The sequence below is a fragment of the Hyperoodon ampullatus genome (genome assembly GCF_949752795.1).
Source record: "Hyperoodon ampullatus genome assembly, chromosome: 6".
NCBI lineage: Eukaryota > Metazoa > Chordata > Mammalia > Artiodactyla > Ziphiidae > Hyperoodon > Hyperoodon ampullatus.
In genome coordinates, this window is record NC_136919.1 from 56884847 (window position 1) to 56908031 (window position 23185).

General features: G+C 36.6%; 1 protein-coding gene across 3 annotated transcripts in view; it reads right to left on the reverse strand.

Moving 5' to 3' along the window:
• Nucleotides 1-23185, reverse strand: part of FOCAD (focadhesin) — a gene marked incomplete at its 5' end in the record, with an annotated part of 286040 nt that overhangs the window by 149585 nt on the left and 113270 nt on the right. For 2 of the 3 annotated variants that reach the window (XM_079706945.1, XM_079706946.1), the window contains 4 exons: nucleotides 10461-10587; nucleotides 12463-12593; nucleotides 13119-13220; nucleotides 13614-13718. In XM_079706945.1, the coding sequence (XP_079563071.1) occupies nucleotides 10461-10587; nucleotides 12463-12593; nucleotides 13119-13220; nucleotides 13614-13718 (465 nt within the window). The remainder of the gene's footprint in view (nucleotides 1-10460; nucleotides 10588-12462; nucleotides 12594-13118; nucleotides 13221-13613; nucleotides 13719-23185) is intronic. The other variant, XM_079706947.1, reaches the window with a different exon arrangement.

Below are 23185 nucleotides of genomic sequence, written 5' to 3' on the forward strand. Positions count from 1 at the left end.
TAGGATACGCTACCCAGCAAGATTATTATTCAGAATTAAAGCTGAAATAAAAACAAACTTCTCAGACAAGCAAAAACTAAAAAAATTCATCAATACTAAAGCTACCCTAAAGTAATGTTAAAAGGTCTTTTTTAAGTGTTAAAGAAAAAGCTATAATAAGAAGTAAAAATTTATAAGAAAGGAAAAATCCCACTATGAAAGGCAAATATATAGTAAGGACTGAGGATCAACCACTTAAATAAACTAGTATGAAAATTAAAAGACAAAAAATTGTAAAAGCAATTATAACTACAATTTAAAAAATGAAGATGTAAAATAGGACATCAAAAACACAAAATGTAGGGGAGGTGTATCTTTTAGAATATATTTAAAATTAAATGACTACCAGTTAAAAATAAGTAGATATGGTTATAGGTCAACATGAACCACAAATCAAAAACCTACAATAGATACCAAAAAACTAGAAAGAAACACAAGCATACTACTAAGGAAAATCATCAAACCATAAGGGAAGAAACAAACAGAAGAAGAAATGAACAGAGAAGAACTACAAAAACAACTGGAAAACAAGTAGTAAAATGGCAATAAGTATATACCTGTCAGTAACTTTAAATGTCAGTGGACTAAATGCTCCAATCAAAAGACACAGTGGCTGATTGAATAAAAAATCAAAACCTGTCTATACGCGGCTTACAACTGACTCACTTTAGAGCGACACACACAGAGTGAAAGTAAGGGGATAGAAAAAGATATTTCATGCAATCAGAAATGACAAGAAAGTGGGGGTAGCAATACTCATTTCAGACAAAATAGACTTTTAAAACAAAGTCTATAACAAAAGACAAAGAAGGGTATTATATAATGATAAAAGGATCAATACAAGAAGAGGATATTAAACTCGTTAACATATATGCACTCATACAGTAGGACCTATATATACAAAGCAAATATTAACAGACATAAAGGGAGAAACTGACAAAAAACAATAAAACTAGGGAACTTTCACACTCCACTTACATCAATGGACACATCATCTAGATAGAAAATCAATAAGGCAACCACAGTCTTAAATGGCACAATAAACCAGATAGCTTAATAGATATCTACAGGACATTCCATTCCAAAGCAGCAGAATATGCATTCTTTTCAAGTGCACATGGAACATTTTCCAGAAGAGATCAAATGCTGGCCACAAAACAAGTCACAACCAATTCAAGAGGATATAAATTATATCAAGCATTTTTTCCAATCACAGTGGTATGAAACTAGAAATCAATTACAGAAAGAAAACTGGGAAAATAACAAACACCTGGAGACTAAACAACATGCTACTAAAAAACCAACAGTCAATGAAGAAATCAAAGAGGAAATCAGAAAATACCTTGAGACAACTGAATATGGAAACACAATTTTCCAAAATCTATGGGATGCAGCAAAAGCCCTGCTAAGAGGGAAGTTTATAGTGACACAAGCCCTCCTCAAAAAACCAAGAAAAATCTCAAATAAACAACCTAACCTACCACCTAAAGGAATTAGAAAAAGAAGAACAAACAAAGCCCAAAGTCACCAGAAGGAAGGAAATAATAAAGATCAAAGAGGAAATAAATAAAATAGAGACCTAAAAACAAAAAAAAGATCAATGAAACCAAGAGCTGGTTTTTTGAAAAGATGAGCAAAACTGATAAACTTTAGCCAGGCTCATCAAGAAGAAATGAGAGAGGAAAAAAATAAATAAAATAAGAATTGAAGAGGAGAAATAACAACCGATACCACAGAGATACAAAAAATCATAAGAGAATACTACAAATAGTTATATGTCAACAAATTGAACAACCTAGAAGAAATGAACAAATTTCTAGAAACATGTAACCTGCTAAGGCTGAATCAGAAAGAAACAGACAATCTGAACAGACTGATCACTAGTAGTGAAATTGAATTTATAATTTAAAAAAAAAAATTCCCAGTGAAGTCCAGCATCAGACAGCTTCACAAGGAAATTCTACCAAACATATAGAGTTAATACCTATCCTGCTCAAACTATTCCAAAAAACTGAAGAGATTGGAACACTCACAAATTCATTCTATGAGGTCACCATTACACTAATACCAAAACCAGAAAAACACATCCCCCCAAAACAGATTTCAGGCCAATATCTTTGATGAATATAGATACAAAAGTCCTCAAAAAAATATTAGAAAACTGAATCCACTGATACATAAAAAGGATCATACACCATGATCAAGTGGGATTTATTTCAGGGATGCAAGAATAATTCAATATTCGTAAATCAATGTGGAACACAACATTACCAAAGAGAAGGATAAAAATCATGTGATCGGGGGCAGAGTCAAAATGACGGGGTAGGAGGATGTGGAGTTCACGTCTCCTCAAAACTAGGGCACCTACCAGGCACTAGTGGGCGACCTCAGACACCTAAGGGGATGGGAGAAATGCCCGCGCAACCAGGTAGGACGTGGGAGGGAAGAAGGCGGGGGAGGAAAAGTGGAGGTGGGATGGGACCAGCACGCCTGAGGGGTGGCTGGGGGAGAAGAGGGGTTCCCACGGTCAGAGGGGTCCACTCAGGGCAACGGGATCGGCAGGGATGGAGAGAGACCTTTGGGGAACTGGGGGATCAGAGGGGAATGCAGCCAGCATCTCCCCAACTTGCTCAGGCCCCAGCAAGCCTGCTGGGGTCCCAGGCTTGAACCTCTGCCCTCCAGGGCCCCTCCAGCTGGGCGGGTCCTGAGGACACGGGAGGGAAGGTGGCGAGGAAAAGTGGAGGTGGGACGGGACCAGCCCCTGAGGGGCAGCTGTGGGACAGGAGGGATTCCCATGCTTGGAGGGGGCCACTCCCAGTGAGGGGATCAGTGGGGATCAGGAGAGACCTTCGGGGGATAGGAGGGGAACACGGCCAGCATGTCCCCTGCCCACTCGGGCCCCAGCAAGAATGCTGGAATCCTGGGCCTGAACCTCCACCCTCTGGGGCTTCCTCTGGCTGCATGAGTCCTGAGCCTAAGCCCCACCCACCCAAGGCTTCTTCCAGCCTTTTTTTTTTTTTTTTTTTCCTGCTGAGGTTCTGTTTTGCATTGTTGTTGTTTCATTTTTATTTTTCTAACTTTATTTTATTTTTTATTGTTTCTTATTGTTCTGCTCCTTTTGGTTTGTTACATTTTTTTTTCTTTTTTTGCCACACCACATGGCTTGCAGGGTCATGGTTCTCAGGCCAGACGTCGGGCCGGAGCTCCAGCGGTGGGAGCACCGAGGCTGAGCCACTGGAATGACAGAGAGCTACAGGCCCAAGGGAATATTAATCGGTGTGAGCTTTCCCAGAGGCCCTCATCTTGACACTAAGACCTGGCTCCACCCAACTGCCTGCAAACTCCAGTGCTGCAAGCCTAACAGCAAACAACCAGCCAGACAGGAACACAGCCGCACCCATCAAAAAAAATGAGATGACAAAAAAATATGCTACAGGCAAAGGAGCAAGATAAATCCCACAAGACCAAATAAATGAAGAGGAAATAGGGAACCTACCTGAAAAAGAATTCAGAGTAATCATAGTAGATGATGATACAGAATCTTGGAAATAGAATGAAGGCACGGATTGAGAAAATACAAAAAATGTTTAACAAGGACCTGGAAGAACTAAAGAACAAGCAAATTGTTATGAACAACACAATAACTGAAATGAAAAATACACTAGAAGGAATCAATAACAGAAAAACTGAGGCAGAAGAACGAATGAGTGAGCTGGAGGATAGAATGGTGCAAATAACTGCCAAAGAGCAGAATAAAGAAAAAAGAATGAAATGAGGACAGCCTCAGAGATCTCTGGGACAACACTGAATGCACCAACATTCGAATTATAGGGGACCCAGAATAAGAAGAGAAAGAGAAAGAGTCTGAGAAAACATTTGAAGATATTACATTCAAAAACTTCCCTAACATGGGAAAGGAAAAAGCCACACAAGTCCAGGAAGCACAGAGAGTCTCATACAGGATAAACCCAAGAAGAAACACACCAGGACACATAATAATCAAAGTACCAAAATTTAACTGAAAGAAAAAATATAAAAAGCAAGGGAAAAGCAACAAATAACATGCAAGGGAATCCCCATAAGGTCCTCAGCAGATTTTTCAGCAGAAACTCTGCAGGCCAAAAGGGAGTGGCAGGATATATATATATATATATATATATATATATATATATATATATATATATATATATATATATATATATATATATATTTTTTTTTTTTTTTTTTTTTTTTTTTTTGTGGTACGCGGGCCTCTCACTGCTGTGGCCTTTCCCGTTGCGGAGCACAGGCTCCGGACGCACAGGCTCAGCGGCCATGGCTCACGGGCCCAGCCGCTCCGCGGCACGTGGGATCTTCCCAGACCGGGGCACGAACCCGTGTCCCCTGCATCGGCAGGCGGACTCTCAACCACTGCGCCACCAGGGAAGCCCCAGGATATATTTAAAGTGATGAAAGGGAAAAAAACTACAACCAAGATTACTCTACCCAGCAAGGATCTCATTCAGATTCGACAGAGAAACCAAAAGCTTTACAGACAAGAAAAAGCTAAGAAAATTCAGCACCACCAAACCAGCTTTACAACAATTGCTAAAGGAACTTTTCTACACAGGAAACACAAGAGAAGAAAAAGACCCACAAAAACAAACCTAAATCAATTAAGAAAATGGTGGGGCTTCCCTGGTGGCGCAGTGGTTGGGAGTCCGCCTGCCAATGCAGGGGACGCAGGTTCGTGCCCCAGTCTGGGAAGATCACACGTGCCACGGAGCGGCTGGGCCCAAGAGCCATGGCTGCTGAGCCTGCGCATCCGGAGCCTGTGCTCCACAACGGGAGAGGCCACGGGAGTGAGAGGCCCGCATACCGAAGGAAAAAAAAATGGTAATAGGGACATACATATTGATAATAACCTTAAATGTAAATGGATGAAATGCTCCAACCAAAAGACATAGACTGGTTGAATGGATACAAAAGCATGACCAGTATATATGTTGCCTACAAGAGACCAACTTCAGACCCAGGGACAGATACAAACTGAAAGTGAGGGAATGGAAAAAGATATTCCATGCAAATGGAAATCAAAAGAAAGCTGGAGTAGCAATACTTGTATCAGATAAAACAGACATTAAAATAAAGAATGTGGGCTTCCCTGGTGGCGCAGTGGTTGAGAGTCCGCCTGCCGATGCAGGGGACACGGGTTTGTGCCCCGGTCTGGGAATATCCCACATGCCGCGGAGCGGCTGGGCCCGTGAGCCATGGTCGCTGAGCCTGTGCTCCGCAATGGGAGAGGCCACAACAGTGAGAGGCCCACATACCGCAAAAAAATAAATAAATAAAATAAAATAAAAAATAAAGAATGTTACAAGAGACAAGCAAGGACACTATATAATGATCAAGGGATCAATCCAAGAAAAAGATATAACAATTATAAATATTTATGCACCCAACATAGGACCGCCTCAATAGATAAGGCAAATGCTAACAGCCATAAAAGGAGAAATTGACATTAACACAGTAATAGTGGAGGACTTTAACACCCCACTACCACCAATGGACAGATCATCCAGACAGAAAATTAATAAGGGAACACAAGCTTAAAATGACACAACAGACCAAACAGACTTAATTAATACTTACAGGACATTCCACCAGAAAGTGGCAGAATACACTTCCTACTTAAGTGCACACAGAACATTCTCCAGGACAGATCACATCCTGGGTCACAAATCAAGCCTCAGTAAATTTAAGAAAATTGAAATCATTTCAAGTATCTTTTCCGACCAACACTATGAGATTAAAAATCAATTCCAGGAAAAAAAACAGTAAAAAAATACAGACACATTGAGGCTAAACAATACACTACTAGATAACCAAGAGATCACTGAAGAAATCAAAGAGGAAATCAAAAAATCCATAGAAACAAAGGACAATGAAAACATGACGACCTAAAACCTATGGGATGCAGCAAAAGCAGTACTAAGAGAGAAGTTTATAGCAATACAATCCTACCTCAAGAAACAAGAATAATCTAAAATAAACAATCTAACCTTACACCTAAAGCAAGAAGACAAAGAAGAACAAACAAAACCCAAAATTGGTAGGAGGGAAGAAATTATAAAAATCGAAGCAGAAATAAATGAAATAGAAACAAAGAAAATAGCATAAATCAATGAAACTAAAAGCTGGTTCTTTGAGAAGATAAATTGATAAACCTTTAACCAGACCAATCAAGAAAAAAAGGGAGAGGACACAAATCAATAAAATTAGATATGAAAAAGGAGAAATTACAACGGACACCACGGAAATACAAAGGATCATAACAGACGACTACAAGCAACTATATGCCAATAAAATGGACAACCTGGAAGAAATGGGCAAATTCCTGGAAAGGTATAATCTTCCAAGACTGAACCAGGAAGAAACAGAAACTATAAACAGACCAGTCACAAGTAATGAAATTGAAATCGTGATTTAAAATCTTCCAACAAACAAAAGTCCAGGACCAGATGGCTTCACAGGCGAATTCTATCAAACATTTAGAGAAGAGCTAACACCTATCCTTCTCAAACTCTTCCAAAATATAGCAGAGGGAGGAGCACTCCCAAACTCATTCTACAAGGCCACCATCACCTTGATACCAAAACCAGACAAAGACATCACAAAAATAGAAAATTACAGAACAATATCACTGATGAACATAGACACAAAAATCCTCAACAAAATACTAGCAAACAGAATCCAACAACACATTTAAAGGACCATACACCATGATCGAGTGGGATTTATCCCAGGGATGCAAGGATTCTTCAATATACGAAAATCAAAAAATGTGATACACCATATTAACAAATTAAAGAATAAAAACCATATGATCATCTCAGTAGATGCAGAAAAAGTTTCTGAAAAATTCAGCATCCATTTATGATATATACTCTCCAGAAAGCGGGCATAGAGGGAAACTACCTGAACATAATAAAGGCCATACACAACAAAACCATAGCAAACATCATTCTCAATGGTGAAAAACTGAAAGAATTTCCTCTAAGATCAGGAACAAGAAAAGGATGTCTACTCTCGCCACTATTATTCAACATAGTTTTGGCAGTCCTGGCCATGAGAAATTTTAAAAATCCAAATTTATATATAAAACACTGATGAAAGAAATCAAAGATAACACAAACAGATGGAGAGATATACCATGTTTTAGATTGGAAGAATCAATATTGTGAAAATGACTGTACTATTAAAAGCAATCTGCAGATTCGATGCAATCCCTATCAAATTATTAATGGCATTTTTCACAGAATTAGAACAAAAAATTTTACACTTTGTATAGAAACACAAAAGACCCCGAATAGCCAAAGCAATCTTGAGAGAGAAAAACGGAGCTGGAGGAATCAAGTTCCCTGACTTCAGACTACACTACAAAGCTACAGTAATCAAAATAGTATGGTACTGGCACAAAAACAGAAATATAGATCAATGGTACAGGATAGAAAGCCTAGAGATAAACCCATGCACCTATGGTCACCTAATCTGTGACAAAGGAGGCAAGAATATACAATGTAAAAAAGACAGTCTTTTCAATAAGTGGTGCTGGAAAAACTGGACAGCTACATGTAACAGAACGAAATTGGAACACTCCCTAACACCATACACAAAAATAAAATCACATGGATTAAAGACCTAAATGTAAGAGCAGACACTATAAAACCCTTAGAGGAAAACATAGGAAAAACATTCTTTGACATAAATCGCAACAAGATCTTTTTTGATCCACCTCCTAGAGTAACGAAAAGAAAAACAAAAATAAACAAACAGGACCTAATGAAACTTAAAAGCTTTTGCACAGCAAAGAAAATCATAAATGAGATGAAAAGACAATCCACAGAATGGGAGAAAATACTTGCAAACAAAGCAACTGATGAGGGATTAATCTGCAAAATACACAAACAGCTCATGCAGCTCAACATCAAAAAAACAAACAACCCAATCGAAAAATGGGTGAAAGACCTAAATAGACATTTCTCCAAAGAAGACATGCAGATGGCCAAGAAGCACATGAAAAGATGCTCAATATCACTAATTATTAGAGAAATGGAAACTGAAACTACAATGAGGTATCACCTCACACCGGTCAGAATGGCCATCATCAAAAATCTACAAACAATGAGGGTGTGGACAAAAGGGAACCCTCTTGCACTGTTGGTGGGAATGTAAATTGGTACAGCCACTATGTAGAGCAGTACGGAGGTTCCTTAAAAAACAAAAAATAGAACTACCATATGACCCAGCAATCCCACTACTGGGCATATACCCTGAGAAAACCATAATTCAAAAAGACACATGTACTCCAATATTCACTGCAGCACTATTTACAATAGCCAGGACATGGGAGCAACGTAAATGCCCATCGACAGATGAATGGATAAAGAAGATGTGGTCCATATATACAATGGAATATTACTCAGATATAAAAAGGAACAAAAATGGGTCATTTGTAGAGATGTGGATGGACCTAGAGTCTGTCATACAGAGTGATGTAAATCAGAAAGAGAAAAACAAATATCATATATTAATGCATATATGTGGAATCTAGAAAAATGATACAGATGAACCATTCTGTAGGGCAGGAATAGAGATGCAGCGGTAGAGATCACACATGTAGACACAGGAAGGGATGGTGGGATGAATTGGGAGATTAGGATTGACATATATACACTACCATGTGTAAAACAGACAGCTAGTGGGAACCTGCTGTATAGCACTGGGAGCTCAGCTTGGTTCTCCGTGGTGACCTAGATGGGTGGGATGGGGGGGGAGGGAGGCCCAAGAGGGAGAGTATATATGTATACATATAGTTGATTCACTTCATTGTACAGCAGAAACTAACACAACATTGTAAATCAACTATACCCCAATTTTTTAAAAAAAATCACATGATCATCTCTATAGACACAGAAAAAGCATGTGACAAAATTCAATATCCATTCATGATAGAAAATTTCATCAAAGTTGGTGTAAAAGGAACATATCTGCTCATAATAAAGGCCAGTTATTATAAACCCACAGCTAACATCACACTCAATGGTGAAATGATGAAAAGCTGAAAGAATTTCCTCTAAATTAACAGATGAATGGATAAAGAAGATGTGTGTGTGTGTGTATTCCAAATATACATAATGGAATATTACTCAGCCATAAAAAGGAATGAAATTCTGCAATTTGCAACAATGTGTATGAACCTAGAGTATATTATGCCTAGTAAAATAAGTCAGACACAGAAATATAAATACTCTATGTTATCACTTATATGTGGAATCTAAAAGATAAAACAAATGACTGTACATAATGAAACAGAAACAGACTCACAGATACAGAGAACAAAGTAGTGGTTGCCAGTGGGGAGAAGGAAGGGAGGAGGGGGGAGGTAGGGCTATGTATTATGAGACACAAAATACTATGCATAAAATAAATAAGCAACAAGGATATATTGTACAGCACAGGGAAATATAGCCATTGTTTTTTAATAACTTAAAGGGAGTATAATCTATAAAAGTATTGAATTAATATGTTGTACACCTGAAACTAATATGATATTATAAATCAAATATACTTCCATTAAAAAACAATAATAAAGCCGCTTACAAGGCTGCATAAAAATTTTTTTTTACATAAAAAACTTTTGTTAGGTCGATGAATGATCTTTGATGTAATTACCACATTTTTCCAAAAGATTAAAGATTTCCTCTGCTGTGCTATAGTTTTGGGAGCAGTCTGAAGTTCAGAAGATGATTTAGAGACTCGGTTCTAATATCAGTCCATCCTACCCAGTCTGATCATTAGGAAAGAAAGGATCCTTTGCCAATCTTCAAGCCAACAAAAGGTTTTGCTGGCTATAAAACTGCCACTGGGGGCTTCCCTGGTGGCGCAGTGGTTGAGAGTCCGCCTGCCGATGCAGGGGACACGGGTTCATGCCCCGGTCCGGGAAGATCCCACATGCCGCGACCGAGAGCCATGGCCGCAGAGCCTGTGCTCCGCAATGGGAGAGGCCACAGCAGTGAGAGGCCTGCATACCACAAAAAAAAAAAAAAAACTGCCACTGGCCCATGCCGATTTCCTTACCTCCTCTGCTTCTAAGTCTCTCTAATCACGAAACCGAGAAGCAAATGTACTCAAGAGTTCTCCTATAACCATACTTCTCCTATATTAACAAAAATAAATAACAACAGGGAAGAATCTAAAGTCTGGTTTTCTTTAGCCTCTAGAAAATGTCTACATGTTTCAAGACTTCCCTCTACAAAGAATTTGTAAAGTAGACTGTCTTATTTCACTCTTCTGAACAAAAATCTCCTACATCCTTGTAACTACAATGCCTTGTAAATTATTTTCTTCCAAATTATACAAAACAACTCAAAAAAGCCCACCTCAGCCTGGCAGAGTGCATGAAGACCTTGTAACACCAAGGCTGCTGGAGTAGCTTGGTCAGGCTTAGTGCATTCATTCAACATCTGGGAAATAGCTGCCAACATATCTGCACCATGCTGATATGGCCTACAAGAAATGACAGTTTAGACACAAGATTAAAGCCAAAGAACTATATTACTACTCCAAGGTCTTTTGCCTGAACAAAAACATTAATGCTTTTCTTTACTCTTGTGCCTATCAAACGTTGACCCTCAACTAGTAATACCATATGCTTTTGTTCAAAGATTTGCATCTTCATCATTTCTGCTGTAACTTCAGGCTCATTTTTGGTATTATTACCCAAAAAAGAAGACACTCCTTAACAAATTTTATTCTCCCTGAATCACAAAACCTATTGTCTGAATCGACAAAAACTCAAGTCTATAATAATAGTGAAAAGAACTGACTTACCTTATTGAGATCATCAGTAAAGCCAGGGATTTGAGATCAGAAGATGATTGGTCATAGCAGTATTACAAACTTAGGTGGGTATGCCTATCACAATAACGACGATAATGATAATGATGATAAAAACAATAATAATATGAATTATAACTGACTGAGCACTTACTTCATGTCAGGTACTGTGCTGGATTCACTCACTCATCCTCCTCTCCTTCCTCTATCCCACATATATTGTGCTATCCCCAGAATGCTTTTAACTTCATAAAGAAGTGCTCAGGTCTGCATTCTTTGTAATCCCTCAGCGATATAATACTTCTCTCTATTTAACAAAATATCAATTGAAAAAATTGCCTGACTGAATTCTATTGCTTCACTGTCCGCCAAATGGAAATCATTGAACAGAACTGGAAAAATTTGATGGCTCTCAAGATGGTAACTGAAAGGTTCACTGAATAAGTTTTCAACAGACTCTGATCTGGTCTGATGTTTAACGTCTCCTAAGCCTCAGCTTTAAGTATGTAAAATTAAAATGTCGGCTATCATCTCTAAATTTTTTCCATGCCAATACCTCAAGAGAATCTGAACTCTTAAGTCTTGGGTTAACACGTGTGTAGCTTTTAGACTAAGATGTTTTTTGTGTTGCCAAAAGGCTGAAGCTTAGAAAAGAGGCAGAACTCCTGAGGCTTAAATACAGTCTGATCCAAGATTTTACTTGAAACGGAAATCATCCACATTATCAGCATCTGGGCCAACCCATTCATTGCACAGCTTCAGGAAGTACCATTCACAGTGTCATCATTGACATAAGTGAGAATGATGCTCCAAGAATTCTACAGTGCAGTGGCTCAATCAATATATGAAACTGCAGGATTATAACTCATTTCAAATGTATCAAATCTATTTCCTCTCTAAGATTTTGGCCTTACCCTAATTCAAGAAAATAGAAATCTGGCAAGGTGGAGCTTTGCTTAGTGTTATTTCAGTCTTGTCACCTCCTGCCTAGTTATTAACCCATAACCTAGAATAGCAGTCATCTCCCTAACATCTTCATGTCTTCCTAAACCCTAAAGCATACACAGGAATTCAAGGTCATTTCCCTCCTTGTAATAATTCCTAATAATTAATTCCATTCAAGGAGTTACAAATAAGGCCTTCTCTATTAAAACATCTTATAAAAATCAAGTATAACATAAGGAGAATATAAGAAAGAACAGTTTGACCCATAATCCACTGCTTAGGTTTCAGGAATTTATATATAGAAAAATAGAAAATGTAACATCATATGTTTTATTACAACATTAAATTATTACACAGAAAAGGATATATAAATAGCCTCTAAACCTAGATATAAGTCTAGACCTGAAAAGACATGCCTTCTACTCAAAGTTATTGTCTGATGTTACTAAATTTTACAGTCAGACAACTTGACTTTAATATTCATTTATTCTTACTCAAACATCCTCTGCCTATCTTTCCTCGCTTCTTGCTTGCAATAAAAAAATTAAATGCAAAATAATATATCATGATATACATTCCCAAGGGTCAAGCATGTCTTACCTTTGCTTGCATATATCTCTGATCGATGCTGCTTTAGCTATCAGTTTCTCCCATTGGACCTCCTTGCCCACAGACAGAGAGGGCACATCGGACATGGCCATCAAACGCTGCAGTTCAGGATAGACACGATCCTAAGAAGGCAATTTCACAAAAAAGGTAATTTCACAACTTGAGTTGAATAATAATTGTCTCCTTTTATGCAGCATTTTCACCTCTAAATCTTACATCTGCATTGCAAATTATAATGTGTTTCATCTAATCAGAAAAAAAGAATGCTGTTATGATTGCTGGGGATTTTCTTACAGATCCCTGTACTGTTCATTTCATAAAACAAGAAAAAAGTGGCAAAATCTCACTCTAATTACAAAGGCTCTAATCACTTATATTTCTAACACTTTATCCACACAAATGGAAAAATAAATTTCAGAATTAAGGAAATAAGATTATTTTCTATTATCAATTTCTCTGAGAGTCAATCACAACTGACTGCATTATAGATCAAAAGCACCACACTAAATCAAAATTTCTCAATGCAATCATTGATGTCATTCACTAATATTACTATATCAAAGCAGTGTCATGCATAATGACAAAATTAGCTTTCTTCAGTGAAAGGGACATGCATACTACTCATACAAGTGTATATCTGAGCTTACCTGTTTTTCCCACAAAGAAGTCAACAAGCGCAGAGTGATAGCTTTTAGTTGCGGAGTGGTTCCAAGAAGTTGAATTACTCGTAGAATTTGTCCTATGCACACCTAGGAAACATTGAAGAAACTTTGGTTTCATAAATGCAAATGTGGATAACCCCAAGGTTACCAAAGGAACTTAAAAACCTCTTATTATAAAGACTGAAACGGAAGCTTACTACAGTACTACCCATCTCCTCAGAGGTTGGAGATCGCTTTGGGAGGAGCTAGTTAGCAATTCTGGGGGCATAAAGACCCAATCTCAGACAATAGCCAATGGGAAAACTTGATGAAAAAATGATTTTTTAAAATTAATTCTTAAATATTGTAACAAAAATGTTTGGCCCAACAAGGGAAGCAGTGATCAAGGCAAAATTAAAGGGTCAAAATTTCACATGACAACAAACAAAATTCATGTCTCACTTTCTTTTTGCCCCAAAGTAAGTTGCTTAATATACAAACCTTGTGAACACCAAGCATAGGCAAAGTATACAAGATATCATTGTATAACACAGGTTCCAGTGGTCTTCCTAATTTGAACATCAAAACTGGAATCAGATTTGGTACCTAAAATGAATTTAAAGAACATATAAATTATGCCTTTTAAAAGAAATCAATCTACAAAGCAATCATTATTTCCTTTTTCTCCAAAGGAATACTATGAATATATATGAATTAAAAGCCTAAAAAAATGTCAGTTAGCCATTTGTTATTAATGGTAACTTCATAGTACTGCTAATATTCTATCTCTTTTATAATTACCTGTGAGCCCTTGTTCTACCCATTTATGCACGTATACATATTACAGGGGCTTTTTGGTGTTAAGAAAATGCCTTTCTTAACTATGACATTAACTCTCAGCAATACAAAAATAATTAATATATATCCTGCCCTAAAGAAGCTTACAGTTCTAATGAGTAGCATAGTGAAATATTCAATGGTTATTCCAATGTAAAATAATTAAAAACAGTTGTAATGTAGGGGAGTTAATGGACAAAAATTTCCCTCCACGTTCATATTTCAATCCCTATGCATGACACAATAAAATAAGAAGAGCAAAATCATTTGTGGATCAAAAGACTTAATATTGTTAAAACGGTACTATTTCCCAAATACATCTACATATTCAATGCAATCCCTATCAAAATCCCAGGTAGCCTCTTTGCCAAAATTCAGAAATTGATCCTAAAATTCATTTGAAAACAAGTGATCCTGAAGAGCCAAAACAATCTTCAAAAGGAACAAAGTTTGAAGATTCAACCTTCCCAAATTCAAAATATATTACAAAGTTACAGCAGTCAAAATAGTGTGGTACTGACGTAAGGATATAAATATAGATCAATGAAATAGAACTGAGTCTAGAAATAAATCCTTATATTTAAGTCAATTGATTTTAGACAGAAAGGCCAAGAAAATACAATGCAGAAAGAAGAGTCTCTTTGAAAAATGGTGTTTGATTTTGACAACTGTATTTCCATATGCAAAAGAATTAATTTGGACCCCTTCCTCACACCACATGTAAAAATTAACTCAAAATAGATTTCAGACCTGAATATAAGAGCAAAAACTGTAAAGCTCTTAAAGAAAATATAGGAGTAAATCTTTGTGACCATTAGTTAGGCAAAGCCTTCTTAGATATGACACCAAAAGTATGAGCAACAAAAGAAAACAAAACATTTCATCAAATTAAAAATATTTGTCCTTCAAAAGACACTATATAGAAAATGAAAAGAACAACCCACAGAATGGAAGAAAATATTTGCAAATCATATATCTAATGAGGAACTTACATCCCGAATATATGAAGAATTCATACAACTCCATAATAAAGGACAAATGACTCAATTTTAAAAGAGCAAAGGATCTAAAGAGATACTTCTCCAAAGAAGATAAACAAATGGCCAAAAAAAAAACCACAAAAAGATAATCAGCATTAGCCACGACACAAATGCAAATCAAAATCAAATGATGCATGACTTCATACCCAATAGGATGGCTTGAAACCACAGCAAGTGTTAGCAAGGATGTGGAGAAATTGGGACCTTCATACACTGCTAGTGGAAAAGTGAAATGGTGCAGCCCCTTTGGAAAACAGTCTGACAGTTTCTCAACTGGCTAAAGAGAATTACCATATGATCTAGTAACTGTACTCCTAAGTACCTACCCAAGAGAAATTAAAACATACAACCACACAAAAACTTGCATGTGATGTTCACAGAGGTATAATTAATAATAGCCAAACAGTGGAAACAACCCAAATATCCATCAACTGATGAAGGGATAAATAAAATACAGCACATCCATATGATAGAATATTATTCTGCCATGAAAAAGTAATCAACATGGATGAACCATGAAAACATCAAGTGAAGTAAAAGAAGCCAGTCACAAAAGACCACATATTATATGATCCATTTATATGAAATGTCCAGATAGGCAAATCTACAGAGACAGAAAGTAATTGCTTAGCATTGGGGAGGTGTAGGAGAAAATGGGGAGTGATTGCTAATGGGTACAATGTTTCTTTTGGTGGTGATGAAAATGTTCTTAAATTATCTGTCATTATGGTCGCACAATTCTGTGAATATACTAAAAGTCGCTTTGTACACTTTGAATGAATTAATTAAATGGCACGTGAATTAAATATTATAAATATATATAAAATATACTTATATGTATATTTTATTATTTTTATATTTTTTAATAAATATATAAAACTATATTTTAAAATAATTAAGTGAACACCTATTATGAGCAAGGATCTCTACTTGATGGCACAAAATGTAATGCCAAAAAATTTTTATTTTTCTTATAGTGTATTTGACAAGTTTGTTACCCAGAAATTGATAAATTCCCTCTATCTGCTGTAGTCTTAGAAAACTTGTTCCTTCTAAGCTTAGAAGACATCTATTTTAATTCAATCTCAAGAAGGAAAAAAAAAAATCCTCCTAACCCTACCAACAAAAAAGTGACAGTTAAACACTGACTCATTAATGTGCCTGACCATCACATACCACAGCGGCATTCGGAGCTACACATGTAATGGCTACAGGCACACAACACACAGCCAGAATTTATGATGTTTTTAACAACTGCTGGGGCTCTATTGGAACAGAAGTTCCAGCACCCTCACCTTGAGCAAACGAAAGGAAACAAATTTTTGAACTGGCTTTTTAATTCCCCATTTTAATTAAAAAAGGTTATCTTAGATTGCACTGCACAGGCCTCAATGAATTACTACTCCTGGGAAGATTTCTACAAAGACAGTTTGACAGATTCTTAGTTCTGAGAAGGGCAATCGGTACATATAGTGGCATTTTACAAAATACTGTATTTAATTATATGGCTTTTAACAGATGTTTTAATTATATTGTCAGGAAAGAAATAAAGTATTCTACTTATGCTAAAGAGTACACCTCCTTCACGATCCTCAGACCTAAAGAAGTATGTAAGGGTGTTTAGTTTTCTCTGGTAAGTTCAGAAATTAAAAAACAAAGTGGGAAATTTTTACAGCAATTAATCTTAGATCTTGAGGCTATTATAGTTCATATTAAATTCTCAAATCAATGGAAAAACAAAATAGGTGTTATTTCATTAGGAAAACATAGATATAGATATATGTGTGGAAAACATTTTTTGCATAAAGTCTGAGCTGTTGTTTTCCAAATGAAAAGACATATGTGTATTTATTGATTTACTTGAGATGTCATTATGGGCTCTTGATTCCTCTGCTCTTGAGTCTTCTATTCTCTGGAAGCAAAAAAAGAGAACGAATACTCTGTCTTTACCTTAAATTTAAAATAAGCTGGCAAGTGCCCTATAATTCACTGTCTCGAGACCTCTTGGTTTCATAAAACTCAATGTTTTCTCTCCCTCCTTCAGAATTCAAGTCCTTGATTTAAAAAAATTGATTTCAAATGATGGAATCATTAAGGAAACCCCTCCCATAAGACTATCAGCAGGTTTCTCAGCAGAAATTTTGTAGGCCAGATGGGCATGCAGAATGATATATTCAAAGTGCAAACAAACAAACAAAAAAAACCCAGCCAACTAAGAATACTATATCCAGCAAAACTTTCTTTCAAAAACGTAGGAGAAATACTTTTCTAGATAAACAAAAGCTGAGGGAGTTCATTCACTAGGCCTCCCTTACAAGAAATGCTAAAGGAAGTCCTTCAAGTTGAAAGGAAAGAACATTAGACTGCAACATAAAAATATATGAAAGTATAAAGCTCAGTGATAAAGGTAAATGTATAGAAAAATATAGAATATTGTAATATGTCACTTTTAATACTAGAATAGGAGATAAAGACATAAATATAAATAGCTAACTATAAAGATAGGTTAATGGATACACAACATAAAAAGATATAAATTGTGACATCAATACCATAAAGTGTGTGTGGGGGGGTGAAAAAGTAGAACTTTTACATGCAATTAAAGTTAAGTTATTATGAGCTTAAAACAGGCTATTATAACTGTAAGGTGGTTTCAGTTAAGTGCCATGGTAACCACAAAGAAAATACCTATAGAAGATACATAAAAGATCATGGTTAAGGAATCAAACTATTTCACTACAAAAAAATCAACAAAACACAAAGTAAGACTGAAAGAGAGGAAAAGAGGGACAAAACAGCTATAATTCAGACAAAAATCAGTTAACAAAACAGCAATATTACATCCTTCCTGATCTATAATTACTTTAAATGTAAATGGATTAAACTCCCCAATCAAAAGACAGAGTGGCTAAAAGTTAAAAGACAAGATACAACTAAATGCTGTCTATAAGAGATTTACTTTATATTTCAGGACACACATAGGCTAAAAATAAAATGACAAAAAAGATACTCTATGCAAATAGTAGCCTCTAAAAGAAAGCAAGGATAGCATAACTTATACCATGCAAAATAGACTAAGTCAAAAACTGTCACAAGAAACAAAGACAAACATTATATAATGATAAAAGAGTCAATTCACCAGGAAGTTAAACAATTATAAATATATATGCACCCAACATCAGAGCAATATATGTATGCTCAAATATACAAAGCAAATATTGACAGAACTGAAGGGAGAAATAGATACCAACACATATAATAGATTTCATTACTCAACTTTCAATAATAAATAGAACATCCAGACAGAAGATCAATAAGAAAACAGAGGACATGAACAACACTATGGACCAAATGAAACTAACAGACATATACAGAACATTCCATCCAACAGCAAGAAAATACAAATTCTTCTCAAGTGCATACACAACATTCTCCAGGAAAGATCCACGTGTTAGGTCACAAAATAACAAATTTAAGAAGACTGAAATCATACTAAGTATCTTTTCTTACCACAGTGGAGTGAATCTAGAAGTAAATATTAGTAAGAACACAGGAAAATTCACAAATACACGGAAACTAAATAACACACTGTTCATCAACAGATGAATGGATAAAAAACATGTGACATATACACACACACACACACACATATATATATATATACACACAATGGAATACTACTCAGCCATAAATAAAGAATAAAATTTTGCCATTTGCAACAAAATGGATGGACCTGGATGGTTTATGCTTAATGAAATAAGTCAGACAGAGAAAGACAAATACTGTATGCTATCACTTACATGTAGAATCTAAAAAATAAAACAAACTAGTAAATATAACAAAAAAGAAACAGATTAACAGATATAGAGAACAAACTAGTCATTACTGGTGGGAAGAGGGAAGGGGGTAGGGGCAATATAAGGATAGGGGATTAAGTTTATACAAGCTACTATGTATAAAATAAATAAACTACAAGGATATATTGTACAGCACAGGGAATCTAGCCAATATTTTATAATTACTATAAATGGAGTATAATCTATAAAAATTTTGAATCACTATATTACACACCTGAGATTAGTGTAATAGTGTAAATCAACTATATTTCAATTTTAAAAAAGAAAGAAAAAGTATCTCAAATAAATACTCTAAACTTATAACTCAAGGAACTAGAAAAAGAATAAACTAAGTTCAAAGTTAGCAGAGGGAAGGAAATAATGAAAATTAAAGCAGAAATAAATGAAGTAAATAATAGAAAAAATCAACAAAATTAAAAGTTAGCATTTTAGAACATCAACAAAATTGACAACCCTTTAGCTAGACTAAGAAAAAAAGAGAGAAGACGCAAATAAAATCAGAAATGAAAGAAGAGACACAACTGACACCAAAACAATATGATGGATTTTGAGACAACCATATACAATTATACTACAATAAATGGGATAACCTAGAAGAAAAGGCTAAATTCCTAGAAATATACTTCTCACCAAGACTGAATCATGAAGAAACAGAAAATCGGAACAGACCAATTATAAAGAAGGAGATTGAGTCAGCAACCAAAAACCTCCCAACATAGAAAAGCCCAGGACCAGATAATTTTTTTTTTTTTGAGGTATGTGGGCCTCTCACTGTTGTGGCCTCTCACCGTTGTGGCCTCTCCCGTCGCGGAGTACAGGCTCCGGACGCGCAGGCTCAACGGCCATGGCTCACGGGCCCAGCCGCTCCGCAGCATGTGAGATCTTCCTGGACCGGGGCACGAACCCGTGTCCCCTGCATCGGCAGGCAGACTCAACCACTGCACCACCAGGGAAGCCCAGGACCAGATAACTTTACATGTGAATTCTACCAAACATTTAAAGAAGAAAAAACACCAATCCTTCTTAAACTCATCCCTAAAAATTGAAGAGGTGGGAACACTTCTGGACTCATTTTATGAGACCAGCATTATTCTCATACTAAAACCAGACAAAGACATTACAAGAAAAGAAAACTACAGGCAAACATCCCTAATGAACACAGATGCAAAAAGACTCAACAAAATACTAGCAAACAGAATTCAACAACACATTAAAAGGATCATAAATCATGACTAAGTGGGATTTATCCCTGGGGTGCAAGGATGGTTCAACATGAAAATCAATCAATGTTATAAACTACATTAATAGAATGAAAGATAAAATCACATGATCATCTCAATAGTCACAGAAAAAGTGTTTGACAAAACTCAGTACACTTTCATGACAAAAACATTTACTAAACTAGGAATGGAAGAAAATTACCTCAAAATAATAAAGGCTCTATGACTATGAAAAGCCCACAGCTAATATCATACTGAAAAGTAAAAACGAAAAACTTTTCCTCTAAGATCGGGAACAAGGCAAGGGTGCCCACCCTTGCCATTTCTATTCAACATAGTACCAGAAGTTCTAGGCAGAACAACTAGGTGAGAAAAAGAAATGAAAGTCATCCAAATCAGAAAGGAAAAAGTAGGGACTTCCCTGGTGGTCCAGTGGTAAAGAATACACCTTCCAATGCCGGGGACGCGGGTTTGATCCCTGGTTGCGGAACTAAGATCCCACATGCCACAGGGCAACTAAGCCCGTGTGCCACAACTACTGAGCCCACGTGCTTCAACTAGAGAGCCCGCATGCCGCAACTACAGAGCCCACGTGCTCTGGAGCCCACACACCACAACTAGAGAGAGAAAACCTGCACACCACAACTAGAGAGAAGCCTGTGTGCCACAACAAAGAGCTTGCGCACCACAATGGAGGATACTGCATGCTGCAACAAAGATCCTGCATGCTGCAACTGAGACCCAATGCAGCCAAAAAAGAAAAAAAAGAAAGAAAGGAGGAAGTAAAATTATCTGTGATAACATGATCTTATATGTAGAAAACTCTAATGATTCCACACAGCAAAAAGTTAATTAAAACTAATAAATGAATTCAGAAGAGTTGCAGGATACAAAACAAACATTAAAAATCAGTTGTGGGGCTTCCCTGGTGGCGCAGTGGTTGAGAGTCCGCCTGCCGATGCAGGGGACACGGGTTCGTGCCCCGGTCTGGGAAGATCCCACATGCCGTGGAGCGGCTGGGCCTGTGAGTCATGGCCGCTGAGCCTGCGTGTCCAGAGCCTCTGCTCCGCAACGGGAGATGCCACAACAGTGACAGGCCCGCGTACCACAAAAAAAAAAAAAAAAAAAAAAAAAAAAAAAAAAAAAATCAGTTGTGTTTCTATACACTAACAACGAACAATCCAAAAAGAAAATTAAGGAAACAATCACATTTACAATAGCTCAAAAAGAATAAAATACTTAGGAATAAACTTAACTACAAGGTTAAAGACTTGAATATTAAAAATTACAAAACATTGCTTAAAGAAATTAAAGACAACACAAATAAATGGAAAGACATCTTGCGATCATAGATCTGAAGACCCAATATTGTTAAAATGTCCATACTACCCATAAAAGTCTACAAACTGTCAAAATCCCAATGGAATTTTATTTTTGCACAATAGGAAAACAATCATAAAATTCTTATGGAACCACAAAGGACCCTGAATAACCTCAAAGCATATTACAAAGTTACAGTAATCAAAACAGTATGATACTGGTACAAGGACAAACATATAAACCAATGGAATAGAATAGAGGGCCCAGAAATAAACCTATGTATATACGGTCAATTAACTTATGACAAAGGAGCCAAGGATATACAATGGGGAGGGGATAGTCTCTGCAACAAATCCAGGGAAAACTGGGTATCTGTATGCAAAAGGATATTGGACCCTTATCTTACACCATACACAAAAATCAACTCAAAATGAATTAAAGACTTAAACATAAGACCTGAAACTATAAAACTCCTAGAAGAAAACATAGAGTAAAAACTTCCTAACTTTGCTCCTGGCGTTGATTTCTTGTATATGACACCAAATGCACAAGCAACAAAAGCAAAAACAGACAAGTGGGCCTACTTGAAACTGAAAAGCTTCTGTACAGCCAAGAAAACATAGTAAAAAAAAGGCAACTCGGGCCTCCCTGGTGGCGCAGTGGTTGAGAGTCCGCCTGCTGATGCAGGGGATACGGGTTCGTGCCCCGGTCTGGGAGGATCCCATATGCCGCGGAGCGGCTGGGCCCGTGAGCCATGGCCGCTGAGCCTGCGCATCCAGAGCCTGTGCTCCGCAACGGGAGAGGCCACAACAGTGAGAGGCCCGCGTACCGCAAAAAAAAAAAAAAAAAAAAAGGCAACTCATGGAATAATAAAAAAATTTGCAAACCATATATCTGATAAGGGGTTAATACCCAAAATGTATCAGGAAACCCTACAATTCAACAATAAAAATATAAACAAATAACTTAATTTTTAAAAATGATGGATGGATAAATAAAATGTGGTATACACACACAACTGAATATTACTCAGCCTTAAAAAAGGAAATCCTGTCATATACTACAGTATGGATAAATCTTGAGGACATTATGCTATGTGAAACAAGCCAGTCACAGAAGGACAAATATCACATGGTTCTACTTGTATAACTATCTAAAGTAGTCAGTCTTAAAAAAAGAAAGTAGAATGGTGGTTGTCAGGGGCTGGGGGAAGGGGGAAATGGGGACTTGCTGTTCAATGGGTACAGATATTCAGTCTTGCAAGATGAAAAATTGTATACAGTATACCTAACATTTTGATAAGAAGGTATATTTCATGTTATGTGTTTTTCCCCACAATTTTAAAAAGAACCATGGGATTGTTTTTTAAGAGTCAGAAGAGTCTTGTTGAGTTCATTTAGATAAATGACTTTATATTACAGATGATGGAAGTGAGGCACAGAGGGATCACAAAGTTAGTTGGTGGCAGAATGAGGATGGAAGTCGACGTCTCAGTTCACTCCTCTATTCTATCCTGGCGGAAATGAAAATGATAGAAGATTCCAGGCTGTACATAATAGGATAAAGAGCTATTATGTAAGTCTTCTCCCTATAATCAGACAAAACATACAGAAAAAGCAAGCAGGAGAGACAAAAACCAGTACCTACCTGGAGTCAATCATATAAAGAACAGAGTAGAAAAATTTAACTCTGGATTCCACGAAAAATATCCATGTTGGCAACAGTGTATGAGGCTACACAGAAAGTAGCATAATCTTTCAGAGAGTTCTATAATGAAAATCATGAGTACTGCTATCCAC